At 40.5% G+C, this 18,131-nt stretch overlaps 1 protein-coding gene across 5 annotated transcripts in view; it reads left to right on the top strand.

Annotated features, from left to right (window-relative positions):
* Positions 1–18,131, top strand: part of lrba (LPS responsive beige-like anchor protein) — a 307,885-nt gene that overhangs the window by 238,284 nt on the left and 51,470 nt on the right. For all 5 annotated transcript variants that reach the window (XM_041784335.1, XM_041784337.1, XM_041784340.1 and 2 more), the window contains one exon: positions 4,148–4,300. In XM_041784335.1, coding sequence (XP_041640269.1) covers positions 4,148–4,300 — 153 coding nt within the window. The remainder of the gene's footprint in view (positions 1–4,147; positions 4,301–18,131) is intronic.

The following is an 18,131-nucleotide window of genomic DNA, read 5'->3' as shown; positions in this document are numbered from 1 at the left end:
TGCCCCTGCCAAAGGGCAAAAAGCCCCAGTGTTTTCATACCCCACCGCTAAAGAAGGGGTGATAATAGGTTACAACACCCAGATTCAATGTGTCTCTAGCCTGGGTGACGCTAGCATGACCTCCAATCCTCAATCCCCTGACCCCGAGCCTAAGCCTAAAGGCATCAGAGGGGGAGAGAGGAGGGTAGAGGGGTTAGAAGTAGCAAGAGTGGAAGTGTAGCAGAGGAGCCCAGAGGCCAGAGCCCCCTCCAGTGACCCATGACAGGACAGGATTGGGGATCAGAGGGGCTGGCCTCTGACCAGGCCGGAGCAAAAGGGGCCACTGCACATAATGGTCCACGCAATGCAGGCGTGAGTGTTGGGGAGCCGAAGCCCTCAAGGATTAGTTGGTGTGTTTCTGAATGTGCGTGTGTGCATCCTGCCACCTCCAGCTCAGATTTACAGCAGGCTGCAGCCGCTGAACCTGGGTGAGCTGGAGGACTCGTTAAGAGGTCAACCTTTAGTTTCAGGTCAGGTTTTGTGGAGTGAGGAGATTTTAGATGTAAGGAAGTGCAGTGTTTTTTTAAACCTGTGTTTGCTTGCTCATTTGATTGGACGATTGCACCCCAGTGGTGAAAGGAGGAGCTATTATGGTTGGTACCAGTACCAACACATTTGATACCTACCAAGCTGAAATACAGCACAGATTTTGATGCTTCATTTCAGTACACAACCACCCCAACGTGACTCCCTGCCACTCCTACTGAGAGGATCAAATTATTTGATTTATGTCATGAGTATGAACAGTTTTTTTATTTCTTTTTGCTGTCTGTAGCGTTGTGTCTCCTCAGTCCATGTTTTACTACCAGATACGCAGTCACACTAACTGACACATTTATCCTTTTCTTATCCTGTGTCCCATTGGCATCTTTTAAGAGATTTCTCTTAATCTTTTACAATACTGAGACATCTTTAATTCACTCACTGACATTTAAGACATTTTTTATTCTCTTAAAGTATTGATTCAGGCACTGTTAGGCATTGACACCATTTAAAAAGTATGGATTAAGCACTGGCATCAAAACAGACCCAAATGGTATGAAACCATACACTGTAAGACGGTGCTGTAAAAGGTTTTTTAAAAGATGAGTTGTGTCAATTTAAAAATCCAAAACAGCTACTTCAGCTCTATTTTTCTGAGTTGATATACAATACTTTAGTCATTGTGCTCACATTATGTGTTGATCATCCCTTAAGCTGCAGTTTTCCCAGAATGCCTTTAGGCATTAGACACTTTTGCACCATGAGTACCCACTCAGTTCGAGAGTCCAACCTGTAGGGACCAACTCCAGCAAAGCAAGGTGCTGTACTAAACTCATCGGAAGAGCACTTTCTGGGTCATTTCAGTTCTTTGCAACTTAGCCAATCAAATTAGCTTACTTTAGTTGGCATGACTGTTCAAAGTTTAAAATATATGAAAAATGTAAAGGAAATTGCAGTGGATAAGAAGCATGTGAATTGTAAAACTTGGATTCATACACAGAACAAACTTCCACTATAAAATTTGACGTTATCAGTTACTAAAATATTTTTGGTACTTTCAACTAGTTTGGCGTTACAGTGTTTTAATTATAGACACACTGATTGTAAAAATAAGAGCCAGTTTGAGGTTTAAAATAGTAGTTTAACCAATGGTTATGCCTTTTTTATGACTACTTTGGTTTAAGACTCCCATCATACCATTGTTTTATGCTTTACAATGATAACAGATCAGAATTTGCCCAACAGGTCACATCTTCTGCCCAATAAATGTGCTAAATGCCAGCATTTAACTGATTGGACACAACACATAAACATTGGCTACTGATGTCTGTTTATGCCACATTATTTTTTTCTCCCATTAAATTAAAAGTAAGTAGCGTTTTTACATGTTTGAAATTTGAAATACTCCCAATACTGTGCACCAGCAGTCCAATCTGATGTTGTACCGCATGAATTGGGATGACAGTAAATTTACATAACCATATTTTGTCCCACCCTTACTTGCTTTAAGTCTCATTCTTAAATCTGATTTTTGTCAAAGTACTCTGTAAAATGTTTACATAGTCCAATAGGGTTAAAAAAGCATTTTATTTTGTCTATGCACAAATAACTCAAGTGCAGTGAGGAATGATTCTTGTTCAGGTATGTGTTTAAGTCAACATTTTTCTACATAATACACATTGCATGCTCTGTTCTGAACTATTTACATTAAACAGCCAAGAAATGAGTCATCCTGGCCCATCCTTTTGTCGCATAATCAGCCAAACAAAACATTACCATTATAGTTTAAGCCTGGAGTAGCAGTTTGGATTTTTCTGTATGTTTTAAAAACTCAAACTCTCTATCTTAATCTCAACAGTCATTGTAGCTTGTTCTGCTTTGTTAAGAAAGACGAATGGCCAAAGATATAGGGTAACAAATCATGTCATAACTGTAATTCTTCTCACTCCCTGCCAGTTTCAAAAATATCCCTGGAACGACCAAATAAAATCAAGATAGTTAGAAGAGGATTTGGCTGGCTGTCTTTTTGTTGGTTGTTTTGGAACAGAAAAGTCAGTAGAAAAACAAAGGATATAGAGATGAAGCCAACATGAACATCCCAATAGAAAAAAGAGCTGAGTGAACAGGCAGAGGTTCTCAACATTAACTGCAGTGCAAAAGACAAGATGTCACAAATGTAATTCCCATGAATAATTGTACAATTTATAAAGCTAATGCAATAAGACACTCCCTGAGGACCTTCTAAGGTATTTCTGGACTGGATTTATACTTAGAAATCTACTTTTTTTATGTTACTTATTTTTTTGCAAATTTTGCTCTACCTTTCACACTTTTCCAAATCCGACTCCTTTCTTCTGACCAGTCTGATCTCTTCGTCAGCTTCCTGTAGTTTTCATTAAGCATTAGTGTCCTACTTAAAACCAAGTTATTATACTTCTGAAACACATTTTAAAAGCAGTTTTCCAAAGGCTGTAAAGAGCAAAAAAGAAATATCTGAAAGGATAATAGCAATAAGAAAACAAGTCTGTGTCAGTCATTTTTGCATCAATCAAACGTAGCAGATTTTAAACAGAGATTTTATTGTTCTTCTTTGTTGTTGCATCTAGGGATCTTTTACTTGAAAAGTCCTTTCTTTAAAAAAAGATATTTATTCTTGTAGTAATGTCAGTCAAGTTCTTCCACAATGAACTCAACAAACCATGTTTTTATAGTCCTTGCTTTGTGCACTGGGGCACAGTCATGTTGGAATAAAAGGGCCTTCCTCAAACTGTAGCCACAAAGTTGGAAGCATAGCATTGTCCTAAATGTATTTGCATGTTGAAGCAATAAGATAGCCCTTTACTGGAGATATGGGGCCTAGACCAAACCCTGAAAAGCAGCTCTGTGCCATTGTCCCTCCTCCATCAAACTTCACAGTTGGCATTATGCAGTCAGGCAGGTAACGTTCTCTCGGCATCCACCAAAGTCAGACTCGCCCATTTCACTGCTAAACAGAGAAGTGTGACTCTTCACTCCACAGAACACATTTCCACTGCTCTACATTCCAGTGTCATATGCTTTACACCACTCCATCTGACGCTTGACATTGGATTTGGTGATTTAAGAGGTTGCATGCAGCTGCTTGGCCATGGAAATCCATTCTCTAAAGCTCCCACTGAACAGTTTTTGTACTTCCATGAATGCCAGTAGAAGGTTGGAGTTGGTGACTTTTAGGCACCATGTGCAATAGCAGTTGTTGACCCCGCTATGTGATTTTACGTGATTTACTGCTTTGTGGAGTTGATGTTGTTCCTAAACACTTCCACTTTCTACTTATAACACTTACAGTTGACTGTGGAATTTCAAGTAGGAATTAAATTTCATGAACAGTTTTATTGCAAAGACATCCATCACAGTACCTCTCTTGAAGTCACTGAGCTCTTCAGAACAAGCCATTTTTTTATTACAAATGTTTGCAAATGGAGACTGCATGGCTAGGTGTTTGGATGTCTGATTGAAACACCTGAATTCAGTTTAGTGTGGCTAAATACTTTTGTCCATTTAGTGCATCAATGATTATTGTCGTCATGTTTTTATTATAGAAATTAGTTGTATTTAGTGTAAATGTGTTTATGAATCCCTGCAGGAGCTGATCCCAGAGTTCTTCTATCTCCCGGAGATGTTCGTCAATGCCAACAGCTATAACCTGGGAGTGATGGAGGATTGCACCGTAGTCTCTGATGTGGAGCTGCCACCCTGGGCCAAGAGTCCTGAGGAGTTTGTGCGCATCAATCGCTTGGTGAGTAACAAAGAACTACAACATGAAAGAACCTTTCCAATATCATTTCTAGTTGAAGAAGAAATAATAAGCATGAGGACCAGCCTTCAACTACATAACTCAAGTTTAAGTCCCCAAGAACTGGCTTAAATAAAAAACAAAATCCTTCTAAATTAGGAACACCATCCACTTAATCTAATTAATGTGAAATTTATAAGGAATTTCCAAAGCATAGCCCTCCTTTTAAAATTTGTGGTCTACACGCCACTGATTTAAATTGTTAACATGCACATATGCATTGTTTGTGACTCCTATGTCCCATAACTCAGGCCAACTGAAGCCTTGCCAGACGTTCCTGCTCATCCTGTTTTAGCTGGAAATGCTAATTCAAAGAGACAGTGTTATTTCCTGTTCGTCTCACACTTCTTCCTGTTACCTGAGCCGCCCGCTCCTCCGACATGCCCCGGCTCTCCGATTTCTGTGTTGGCAGAGTGATCCAACATCACCTCACGTCCTCTCCCTATCGTCCTCAACATCTCTCTTTCTACTTGTCAACACACATCTGGAGTGTGTTCCTGGGTCTGTGTGACTTTGCTCGTGCGCAGAGAGACCACGCTGTATCCTGTTTCTGATCTCTCCTTCCTGCTCACTCAGGCCAAAAGCAGAAATGTTGTGTGTATATGCACGTCGGATGTTGTCAGACCTGCTGTCATATTTTTATTGTAAATGTTCTCCTCTTCCCCACACGCACACATACACACTGACTGGCTATAAAACTAAGGTGCCTTTTTAGATCAGATTACCTTGCTCTTCTCAAGAAGGTCATAAAGAACCAGAGAGATTTACTGTTTCTGGTGTTTGTTGCTGGAGCAGGAACTTTTTGTCTTCAGTTTGATGCAAAACCTCTTTGCTCCCAATCATACTGATAATCAAAGGTTATGCTGTCCTTTTAAAAAATGTGTTTTCTTAAAATATAAGCTGAAATATGTGGAAAAATACCTTATATACCTCATTATACAAACATTTTTATTTGTCTAAACATCCTCAGTTCTTCAGTTTTAGCATGTGCTTATGGGCCGTTTTCCCTTTCATTCAAATGTTCTGGGTAAAAACAGATGCAGTCCCGCATAATGTGTGCCCATAGTAGTAATGGGTGCTGATGAGGCTAGGTGACCTGTGTATTCTTGTGGTGAGGTCTGTTAACCAGCCTGCTGATATGACCAGGCCCCCTATCATTAATCACACACTTCTCTCACTTTGGCTGTCAGCATGCTGGAGGCCAAGGTGGATGTGGATGGCAGCATGCTGTTCAGTGTTGTACTCAGAGTGGTTTCTCATGGTAATTTGTACTGGAGAAGAACAAAACTAGATGTTTTGTTTTTTTTTAACATGAGCCGGCCTAGACTTAAAAAATGAATGGTATATTTTGTCTGTCAGTTTTTTAGCAATTAATAAAAAAACAGTTCATAAATCTTTAAAATTAAAGATTTGCTGCTCTCCTTTATATTATATTCCTGTGCATCCATACACATTCATACGTTGATGCAGCAGTGGAAGCCCTTCCCACACTCTCTGTATGAGAGATTTCCTAGATGAATGAAGATACATACACGTAGTAATATATGAAACAGTCTCTCTGGTGTGCCAGATAGGCTTTCCACTGGGTACTATCACCCACTTTTAATGCTATCCTTTAGAGCCGTGTTTCTCAACCTTGGGGTTGGGACCCCCTTGGGGGTCGCGAAACACTGAGAGGGGGTCTCCAGTTGCCCTCAAAAACTAAAAATGTTTCTTAAATTGCCACTTTAAACCAGTTTTGTCGAAATTTTTACCCATTTTTCAAAATGTAACAAATTTTTACCATTTAACAACTATTTTTGTCAGTTTAAAACTCTTTTCACCACTTTCTCTTCTGCATGATTTTGCCACATCTAAACCAACTCTTGCCACTTGAGCTTAACGTTGCTTCTGTTGACCCATTATTGCTACTATTAACCCCTGTTAACCACTTTTTACACCCAATTTTAACCCTATTTCACCATCTGATATGCCCATTTTTGCTAGTTTAACTAATTTCCGCCAGTATCTCCCTGTTTTTTCTTTCTCAGTTAACCCATTTTTGCCAATGTAAAGCAATTTCAGCCACATTTTAACTCCTTTTTACTACTATTTACACCCATTTTTGCCTTTTTTTGCCAGCTTAATCTAATTTTTACCACTTCTAAACCATTTCTACTACTTTTAAAATCCAATTTTACCACCTTTTCCACCATTTTTTGCCATTATTAACCCATTGTAGCAATTTTTAAACCATGTTAATAATTTTTTTTTTTTACAAAGGGGTTTTTACCTTTTTAAGCAGGCTGTTTACTACACGAATGATTAAAAATATTTGTTTCTTTGATAAGAGTGTTTTTTTTTTAATATGAAATATGGATATCACAGCTTAACTTTACGATGGACCATGGTTTTGCCCCCAGTTTGACTGGGCGCCAGAAAGCTCTCCCATTTATCCCCCTTTATAGATGGCCTCGTATGCACATGACTATTTCAAATTGTGTTCATCCACTTTCAAGTACAGTGGGGGTCCCTGGTCTCTGGCACATTTATTTTTGGGGTCGCAGGCTGAAAAGGTTGAGAACCCTGCTCTAGAGTAGGGGCATTTTTGGGGGGCTGTTTGTCCGTCTGTGAGTAAGTACATACCTCTGGAGCATTCTTCTGAACATCATATCTCAAGAACTGACTTAGGGACTTCCTTCAGACTTTGCATAAATGTCCAGTCTCTTTGAATCAAGGATGAACTGATTGGTTTTTAGAGGACAGGTTAATCAGGCTTCTTCTTCATCCTTTGCTCACAGGATTTTTAGGAATCACACTTCCACAGAAACCTTCAGATGTTTTGATTGGTTGGCCATTTCAGAGTACATTTTTCCTCTCTCTTAGGTCATTTTATTACCATTGAACTCCAGTCCTACAGTTTTGCCAATACAGAAAGAATCAGAGACGGAGTATTGGAGGATGGACAGGAAGAATAAAGGAACAAAAGAGTGGAGGACGAGGTAGAGGGGTGCATGTGTGGGTGGACAGGTCTCTGGTCATGACAGATAGCTGGCATTAGAGGGTGTCATCTGGCGACTGTGGTGCTGCAGGGAGAGAGATGAGCATGGTAGTGAGGAGAAGTGGAAGAGTGAAAGAGTTAATGGGCTGTTTGGCTCTCTTTAGCTTGTCTGCTGCTAATGGCCTCAGCAACACAAGGATAGACAGCAGGAGAGAACACGCAAACACATGCAAATGCATGCACGCTTACAGACACACACGCGCCTGCTGTCTCCACTCTGGTTATGAGCCTGAGATGATTAACAGCTAATTAGGGCCCAATCTGGAGAGGCCATTAAAACCCTCTCACAGTAAAGGATTGTGCTTCTGTGCAAAACGGCATCTTGTTGTTTTATTGTTGTGAGAGAGAGTCGTGTGGTTTGAAATGAAAGAATCATCCAGGAGAAGACCTAAAAATTACACCAAAGTGTGGCCTGTTTTATGTTGCTCTGGTGTAGGAAGTGTCAGAGTTCATAATCAAAAACATGTGTACAGACTGTTGTTTAAGCTCTGGCACACAATAAAGATTTTTAGAATCTTAACTGATTTTAAAAAATTTCAGAGACCCCACATATGACAAATGATAATGAATGATCTCACAGATTTGTTCTGTGTTTGATATAGAACAAGATGACTAACACAGCATACCACACATTAACAGAGTCATTCACCAACAAACAGAGTCTCCACTCAAAACTCAAAACTTGCACAATCAAAAAAGGCTATTGAGTACAACTTAAATCAGGCATAAAAATTCCAGCCCAAGCCTGTGCCTGTCCAAGATTTTTTTAAATAAACTTGTTTTTAGAGGCAGAAATCTGTTCAGATGAGATCTTAGTGGGTGCATAACAGGAGCACGTATCATAGACATGGATCAGTATTGTTTGTGATAAAAAAAAAGACCTGTGAGGATGAGGAGCTGACGCACAGACATCTGTGTGTACTGAATGACCAGAGCTTTTTTGAGAGCATCAGTGTGGCTACGGTCTGCACTGCTCTTCACTCACTTTACTTGTAAAATGAGTTGCATTAGAGAAGATGATCAATGTAAATTTTGCTCCTTTTTCTTCTACCTGTGTGTAAATGTGCGCTGAACTCTCTCCATCACTTGTTCTCATTGTGTAGCAGGCTGACAGCTTCCCTCCCTGTCCCATTTTCCACATACTCTGCCTGCACCGCGATCCGCTAGCAAAGTCGACTGCATAGCAAATCGCTTCCTTCTTGTCAATCTTTCCAGTTCCACTGCACCGGTAAGTCTCCTTCATGTCCCAGAAGCGCCAATGCACTATGCTGGAGTTATGTGCCAGATCTATTTTCAGCTCCAGCTGCCAAGCTCCGTCAATCCAAAAGGTTCCATGCGTCCAGTCAACTTCAAAATACAACACAGTGCATGGATTCCCGATAGTCAGTCATCAATATGTCAAATTAATGTCTCATCCTTTTTCACAAGCAATAGCCATGAGGAGGTCAATGAGTCACAGAGCTACTACGGTGCCATTGATGAAGAAAACTCAACTCGGGGTGGAAAACCACAGAATTTTACATAAAACCACACATCCTTTGAAGAAAACATAAACATTTTAACTTCATAATGTACTCACCCAAGGTGGAAGCAAAAATAAAACATGTAATCAGTTCAAAATAAACAACAAATCAACCCCAGAAAAGAACTCCTAGTTCACCTTTGATCCTCCTTAGTGCTGCAGACATGCTGTGAGGATGCTCAATTTGGTCGGACCAAAGCACCTTAGACCTGGATCACAGTGCAGGCGGAGTATGTGAAAATTGGAGGTTAAATGTCAGAAATGTAGGCCTTCATTTAAACTTAAAAAGAAAAAAAAAACAGTGGTAGTCATGTTTAGTAAACCACCCACTAGGAATCTATTTGCAAATGAAATAACTTTTTTCAAGAAGCGAGAGAAGCAGATCTGGTCAGTGTATCTCTAGTTGTAATGTGTGCAGTGGATCTTCACCAGGGAAAGTTCACAAGTTATTTAACAACTAAAATGAAAAATTCAATAGGTAAAGTAGTTATGTTGCTATGTCTGACAGGACATCTTTGACTTCCCTCAAGTCCAACCCAGTCTTGAACAGAGCAGCGATCCTGGCCTGACATTGGGCAGGGCTCAGGCACAAAATCTAACCTCTACTTTAGAGTAAACTTGCTAAATGTAACTAGCTGTAAGCTACCTGCTACATCCATTGCAGTAGTAGTATTTGTCTGTTTTATTGGGGCATGTTTCATAGGACATGTTGTGTTATTGCCACAAATCAACAAGCAGGTCCTCTATTTCTGACATCCATCTAACTCTGCTCCCCTTTTACCATTGTCAACATGTCTACATTTATTCTTTAGTCAGCTTGCTTCCTGATGGGCTGCCGTTTCATTCCATGTGACAATTCACAGAATGTGTGCTTGGCTCTCCACTGTGTTCGTCCCACACAACCAACAGGATTTCTGACCCCAACTGCTGAACATGTTTAATATTTAGGGTTTCAAATTGGGGCAGCCCCTGTCATCTTCAGAGCAGATCATGGATGATAAAATCACACTTTACACACTTCACACCACAGGAAAATGTGGCAGGATAATCTTTGGCACTATCAGATAATTGGGCCTTCACGGACTTGGGAAATAGTGGGGCTGGATTTTAGTCAGACTCACTGGAGACGAACACCACAGTGTCTCTCGAGGCTTTTGCACCTCTTCCATACTGAAGTGCCTACAGTACACTAGGATGCCTGCTTGTAAAGACACCCTCCCTCTCTCTCAGTCCACACACACATCCATGTGGAGACAGCAGGATCTGGAGGCGGCATGCCACAGAGATCAGGGCCTGCTTGTTGTTTTTACCACGAGGTCGGAGGAGAGGTTAAGAACTTGATCCCTCCACCAGCAGATAACTACATGTCTCTGGGCACTGTCAGCCTCTCTGACATTCCACTACATATGACCATGTCTCACTTCTCAGGTCTGCTAACCATTAGCGCAATAGCAGGTGATCCTGTGTATATGCCTGTGTAGGTCTGTGTGTGTATTTGTGTTGAGCATCAGTGTTTACCTGAGCTGTCATATGTCCAAGAGCTGCTGATATGGAGAAACATAAACCGCAGTCTGTTAAAGCTGCCGTCTTCTGCTGTCGATGGTGGACTAAGAGAAGACTTTAAGTGCTGGATTCATTTATTAAAGGTCCTACATTTTAACTTTTTTATATACTTGCTATACAGTGGTTTTATATCTTTATATCTAAGTCCCTTGGAAAATAGTAGTACTGCTGTAACAGTACCATAATGCTTGCTCTTACACCAAAACCCCAAATCCAACTCCTTGTATGTTATAACATACCTGGCAGTGAACCTGATTCTGATTCTTCAGAGAATCCCCCAAATCCTGCACCCACAATCTATCGTCAAACCGTATCTGTCAAAAATGATGTCCCATTTATTTTTCTAAGGATAGAGAAGTTACATTCACTCTCTGACCCATTTTATCCCTACAGGGCCCATCTGCTGCTCTGTACTTCACATGTTTGGTTCCCTTCAGTCATCTGTGCTCTTACAGTACTGCTGACAGACCTGCAAACCACACACATGGGAGAAGTGAGCAGCACATTACTTGTGGCCTTTTCCCCTTATAAAGCATCAGCTCACTCCAAGCAGTGACAGAGACATCAGCTAAACTGCCCTTAGAAAGAGTAAGACTTTCCTCTTGTTCAGTGGCCAAAGCCGGCAGAGTGATGGGTCAGAGGATGATACTGAGAGGGTTAAACACTGGTCAGCACTACATGATACTACTCTTACTGTTATTACTCAACACATCACTGCTTTATGGAGTCATAACTGGTTTATTATTTTAAATTAGTATTTTTTATACCATTGCAATTTAGTGTTTTTTAAGGAGTGCATTCCTTGCACCACTTTGGGTAAGTGCTTGTTATGAGTCAAACCATTGAGTGATCAAACCATTAAGAGCAGTAGATACAATTACAGCCTCTAGTCTTTCTCATTTTCAGGTCTCTCTAGAGATGTCTGATGGAGTTCAAGTTAGGACTCTGGCTGGTTCACTATAGGACATTCACAGAATTGTCCCAAAACCACTCCTGTGTTGTCTTGGCTGGGTGCTTAGGGTCATTGTCATGATGGCAGGTGAAGCTTCAGCCCAGTGTGAGGATATCTCTGTTCTTTGCTCCATTTAGCTTTCCTTCAACCCCCACCAGTCTCCCAGTTGCTGCTGCTGAAAAACACCACCACAGCATAATGCTGCCACCACCATGCTTCACTGTTAATGTGTTGGGCAGGTGATGGGAGATGCCTGGTTTTCTTCAGACATAAATGTTTAGAATTAAGGCCAGACAGTTCAGTCTTGGTTTTATCAGACTAGAGAATTTTGTTTATTTCTGAGAGTCCTTCAGCTGCTTTTTTGGCCACTTTCCATGCAGCAAAATTTTTCTGTTACCTTCCCAAAATCAGTGCCTGTCAGCAATCGTGTCTCTGGAGGCAGTCCCTTTGACCTCATGGCTTGGTTTTTGATCTGATAGTCTCCAATCAGCTGTGAGGCCTTCTACTGAGATAAATGTGCCTTTCTTAAACATGTTCAATAGATTTAGTTTTCCACAGGTGGACTCCAATCAAGGTGTAGAAGCATCTTAGCAAAGAGTGAGAGAAGTGGAAGGCATCTGAGCTAAATTTTAAGTCTTGTTGCAAAGGGTCTGAACACTTATGACAATGGGATATTTCAGTTTTTTCTTTTTCTTTTTAATTTGCAAATTTTAAATTCTGTTTTTACTTTGTCAGGATGGGGTAATAAGTGTAGATTAATGAGAAAAAATGAATTTAAATGATTGTAGCATCAGGCTGCAACATAGCTGTGTTGAGCTTTCTTGTACTAATGGAATGTTGTAGTGGTCCCTCGTTAACATGACAGTGCCAACAATGACTCCATGCCAATTTGAGTTTGAGACCCCTGCTCTAGAGCTTGCAGCCTTTGTGCTGAGCATAGTGAGCATAATGCAATAATGGAGCTCCCAGTAGTACACTCTTAAGATACATGCAAAATTTTAATGTCAGTTCCTGGCAAAAGTAAATCTCTGACTCAGATTTCATGTAATGCACTTGTCAAAAATGACTTTAATGACTCACTGAATAAACAATGACTCAAATACTCACTGCAACATGTAAATGTTATCACCACTGGTCCCAATGAGAATTAACACCCAGGTCCATCAGTCGAAGTGGCTCTCAGTGATTTTCTGCATGTATTTTGCTGATTCCAACTTGTGATGAGACCACTGCCAACAAAAAGATTTACAGTTTTAGCAAAAGAAATATGGACACCTAAATGGGACACGTTCCTCATTTATATTGATCTGGATGGATATCTTCCCAGCCAAATGGGCCGTTAATCTCAAGTACATCAGGGCTTATAGTTTGTTTTGTCATCATGTGGGGTTTTGTTTTGCTCCTTAATGGTCCAAATAAGCCTTAATGCAGCTTTAAAGAGCAAGCCCTGTCTGATTTCTGCCTGCTAATATTCACTTTGAACTCTGACATTGATCTTGTTGAGCCTCAGACTTGACCTCACAGCTGCTAATATGTCACCTCGTAGTAATCTGGCCTGCTGAAGTAAACACATACATGGCTGCTCAGTGCTAACAGACAACTGTCAAATTAATATGAGCCAAATCACCTTTACCACCCAAAACTTCATGTACTCACACTATCAACGCCTTTGATTGCTGTGTTCTGAAGTTTGTCACATTTATGTGCTGACAGGCCTTCAAACTCACAAAAATGATGTCATCAGGGCAGTCATGTCCATTATCCTGCCAGTTTATGATCAAATTAGAAGTGAGGGTTGTTTTTGGTGCCTTTTTGACTCATGATGAGATAATCCTGGCTGAATATTGTGACAAAAGCTTTAAACATATTAAATCTGGTACTTTGCAGGATAGCACAGTTGTTGTGCACACATTTAAAGGAGCAGTAGACAAGAGCTTGTCCCACTTTTGCTCCCACATAGCTCAGATCAACAGTTACAGAGTCAAAGATCATGGCTGTTTACATTCACCTCTCATCCTCGTGGCCCTCTCTGATCCGTTGTGATGCCGTTCCCACCAGCCTCAACATCTTATCCTTGCAGGAACCTCATGGGAATTCATGTGTGAGCTGAGGTAAACCACTGCAGTCACTAACCACTAAGATGTACTTATGCACTTGTGAATGACTGAGTGAGTGAGAGCCTTACTGTCGTCTGGCCCAGTTTGGCCTCATGTAGCAGTGCACAGCTTACCATGTTAGCCTCGCGCTAATCTATTCCCCTGGTGTCTCCACTGAGAACCTTGTTGTTGGATGGGAACGAGCACGTGGGGTACAAGGGGGGTTATCTGGCTAATGTCAGCCAGCGCTCACTGTAGGGGTATTGTCATGCATAAGGATGGACATGTTTACTGTGTGCTCAGTGTTTTACGAGCTGCCCCCCTCCTCTTCTTCATCCTCCTCTTCAATGACGTAATGGAGGAGGCTGATGAGAGCCTGAGAAATGGGATGATCTACTGCTGCTGACATACTCACTCACTAATGTTGTCCTTCTCCCTTTTCCTGCACTCCTACACACTCTCGTTTAGCTTCTGCCAAAGTCTACTGAGTTGCTTTTTTACACACTTCATCTCTCCAGCTCTTTGTTTCTCCTTGCTTCTCAAACTTAAGGACATCTGTGGACTTGTGAACTCCTGTTGTCACCTTTGCTTTGTTTAAAAACACAGTCTTTGCTCTGCGCCCCCTAACCAAAGCTTTAGCCAAGTATTTCCACTTAGCTTAGGTTTTTTTTTATCATACATGTCATACTCTTCATTCAAAAACAATACAGATATAGGAAGGCACACGGTGTATTTACCTTGCAAAGGCATTACATTCAGCCTTGCAAAGCTGATGGACTGTCCAGATTCAATGTCTATCATCAGGCAGATTCAGCTTGCAAAATTTCAAGCTGAAACGTTTGTTCCCAGTCTAGACTGATCAATGACGTTTGAGGAGAAAGAGGCGATGGCTATGTGTGTGGTTTAGTCTACTGTAAGCCTTTAAACAGTGGCTCAGAGGGTCCAGTCACCCTCTGAGATTTTTCTGAAAGTTTCCACCTCTTCCAAAAATGTGGTGTTGCCTAGATGGATGTGAAATATATCCCATGCGAGACAGTCTATCTGGCATGTTAGGTTAGTAAAACTTAGAAGTGGGACTAGGCTACAGCCTCGCTGGGATGCCCTTTCAAATCCCAGTTACATTTCTTAGCTAGTTAATCTTATTAAAAGTGAGATGTTCCAAATAGCAGTTTTCTTTTAGCATTTCACACAATGTCCTAACCTTTTTTGAAATGTGTTGCTACCATCAAATTCAAACTGGATGTTTGATTTTCCTTATTTTCCAATGCCAACACAATTCCTTGGTTGCAGCATTGCATGTGATGTGTTTGAGCTATCTTAAACTGAATATTGGGTTTCAATGTAGTGCCGTGTTGTACTTTTTTATGCTTTATAATGTCCCATCATTTCTGAAACTATCTAGGGATTTTGTCAACGTTATTTCACTGGTCAGAGAAAGTCAGTGGTTAAGGAAAAAACCCAACAAGATTGAGTTTTAAGATTTTAAAGATGGAGTATTGTCCGTATCAAATAACTTCTACTAAATACTCCTTTTAGAGAATCTGTGAACATCAAAGTGTTCCCATGTTTATCAAAGGTTTCATTTTCCAGCCATCCGTTAGATTATTAGCCCTCTTCTTTAGCTTCATACATGCACAAAGAAGCCCACAATAACAAATCACAGCTCTTCATAACCCAACAGCCTAACAACCCTTCCTCGAAGGCCAACTACACTGGAACTGATCAGTCGAGTCATTCATCCTAATCATCTCCACTCAGTGCAGAGAGACCTCACCACCTTCAGACAGGCAGGGAGAGTGTCCAGTCCTCCAGCCAACTCTATAATCATCGGAGACAACAATGCTCCTCTCAGCAGCTATCCAAATATTCTCTCTGAAGCCTTCCTCAGCCACCCTGCTTTTAATCAGCTCTGACTGTTGACTTAGCTTCCACTCACTTGATCCCATTGTGGATGTGTCTTATGGTGATGGTGATGTATTTGCTAGCTTGTTAGCCTTTCTGCACAGAGGCGGACAGATGGTTGGACTCGTTGCAGGTGCTTGTTAGCTGTTGTAGTCGACTATTGTGAAGTAGACATCTTCTCATCCTAGAGGTCACAAAAAAGTTCTTTCAGGATATTTTACATATGATACAGGCCTAAACAATACTCTTTTTAAACATTATTTAAATCCACCAAACATGAATCCACCTTTGAGCAGACACTTGGGCAGAGTGGTAAAGAATAACTTTCTTTTAACAAGACAGGTAAGTTCCAAAAAGTTCTTCTGCTTCAGCTGGGATTGAAAAAAGAATAGCCATAACAGATAGTGCCCACTCATGGTAAACAAGATAACATTGCACCATTTAAGGTGGTTTTAAATGGTTTATATTTCTAGCATTTTTTAGTGGTATTGTTAGGTATCATGTATTCGCTACCTAAAATGACCACTATGACAACAACTATGACTTTTTTTAGTATTTTCCACTAATATTTCAACTCAAAGTTTTTAAAAACTCCCAGCTGTATGTTTGTCAAAAGTTACCCTGTATCAGAGTAATTGTTGTTACCAAGCTTCATCCCAAAACTAGGAAAGGAGGACAACAACCACATCATTACAGCTTGCTGAGTCTGAGTCAGCATCATTTACTTCCCAATCAGCATTGTTTACCCCTTTGTCTGTGCTGTAAATTGGATCACTTAGTGCACTTTCCCAGTCTACATGCTGCCGTTTGTCTGACTGGGACCAAATCCACCATGACATGTTTGTTTTGGGGAGATACTCTCCCAATCTCTGTTCATTCTGCGTCTTTTCACCCCATAACTTGATATTCCTGCCTTCCATGGGGGTGAGGGATAAAAAGAGTGATGGGAGGAGTGAGTGGGAGAGAGTTAAGAGTTTCAGGTTCCACTTGCCAGCGAGTGCCTCCACTGACCCATAGCCAGAACTCTCACAGTTGTGACCTGTCTAATTAGAAGAGCAGGAAGGAGGGGGGAATGAAGTAACACACACACAACCCATCTGGGCCTCTCTTTGAGTGTGTGAATATGAGAATAAAGGAAACGGTTTGTTAGCTGTGCGACTGCTATACAGCTCTCATTCCTTACGTCACCCACTACTTTTTTTTTTTTTCCCCTTTCCTCTTCCATGTTGGGGGCCCCCTCTCTACCCGGCTGGCAACAGGCTTCCTCTGCCTGCTTCAAAATGACAATCGGCTTCTCATTTACTGCGAGCTAATAAGCCCTTTAATCAGAGTGCTTGTCAACCTCAGGGCAAGGCAACTCCAGAGGAGTTGATCCAGCGGATCAGATGACTGGAAGAGAGAGGAGGGAAAGGGGAGTAGAGCGGAGAGTTAGAGAATAAGTAGTGGGGAAAATGAAGAGGAAAAAAGAAATCAGAGTAGAAAAAAAATTATAAATGTATGCTGAAGTAGGAATATGAATCTTTTGACCTTAAAATAGCAGTTTCAAAGATGATCTAACTGTAGGTCATCTTAAAACAGGGGCAATCATGTCTGTCTTTTTTACAGAGCAAAGTTAGAAGTTTAATTTTTAAAACAACTTCATAAGTTTGGTATCTACATTCATGAAGTAACCACATTGCAAACATTATTGACGCAACATTTCAAAAATAAAACAGGGAGTAATGTTAGAGGTCTAATATGGAATTAGATTATGTATGTGTGCTGTTTAAGAAGTAGCTTTACAAACAGTAGCTCACTTTAGCTTTGTTAACTTGAATTAAAGCCAAAATCCATATGCAAGATATGTAGCTAAGGTTTCTATGTAAGCAAAAGTTGCTTTGTTAGCCTTAGCTTTAGCAAATGTAGATAATTGTAACAACTATGTTAGCTATATAGGTAACATAGCTACATTGATATAGTAGCTAAGTTAGCAAATTTAGCATAAGCTAAAGTCTTTAGCTTTAGTTTTAGCTACCTTGGCTACGTAGCTATTTTATCCGACTAATATAGGGGTTTTTAGATTTACAGAACTGTTAGAGGTGCATAGTCTTCAGCTACGTTACCAATGTAGCTTACTTAGTTAAGGCAGCTTTGTTAGCTTAAGCCTTAGCTACATTAGCTGTGTTGGAGTGTTTTTATAGAGGACAAGGTTTTTTCCCCTAAGCAGACTGTTTACCCGGCTTTATTAAACGTTTTGTAATCAGGTTTTGCTGGTCAGGTTTTGGACTTTTAAGTTTTGGTATTCTAACACTTATGTCAACCCTAACCCTAATCAGAAGTTTAATCCAGTTTTATTTTGAAATATTCAACGTGTATTTCCATCCTGTCTCATGGTAGTGGTCTCAAAGAGCTGCGGTCTGCAGCCAGACTTTCTGAAAATATTCACCAGGTCTCTTTCTGCAGAGTGCCATTAAACGCCTCAGTTCACACCTACTAATCAGCTGCATTTATGGGCAGTAAAATAACTGGATTACTTTGTTTTTAGATCATATAGAAAGATCAGTATTAACTTTAGTCTGCTTTATAAACAGCTAGAAACTCCTCACAGGAGCTTTGAGTAAGAGCAGAGTAGCGTCTGCTGAGGATGTTTTGTGTATATGAAAACCAACAAATTTGATGTGGCTTAATAAAATGCACAATAAGCACACAGTGTGACCAAA

Source organism: Cheilinus undulatus, linkage group 4 (assembly GCF_018320785.1).
Source record: "Cheilinus undulatus linkage group 4, ASM1832078v1, whole genome shotgun sequence".
NCBI classification, from domain to species: domain Eukaryota; kingdom Metazoa; phylum Chordata; class Actinopteri; order Labriformes; family Labridae; genus Cheilinus; species Cheilinus undulatus.
This window is presented reverse-complemented; position numbering and strand designations above follow the sequence as displayed.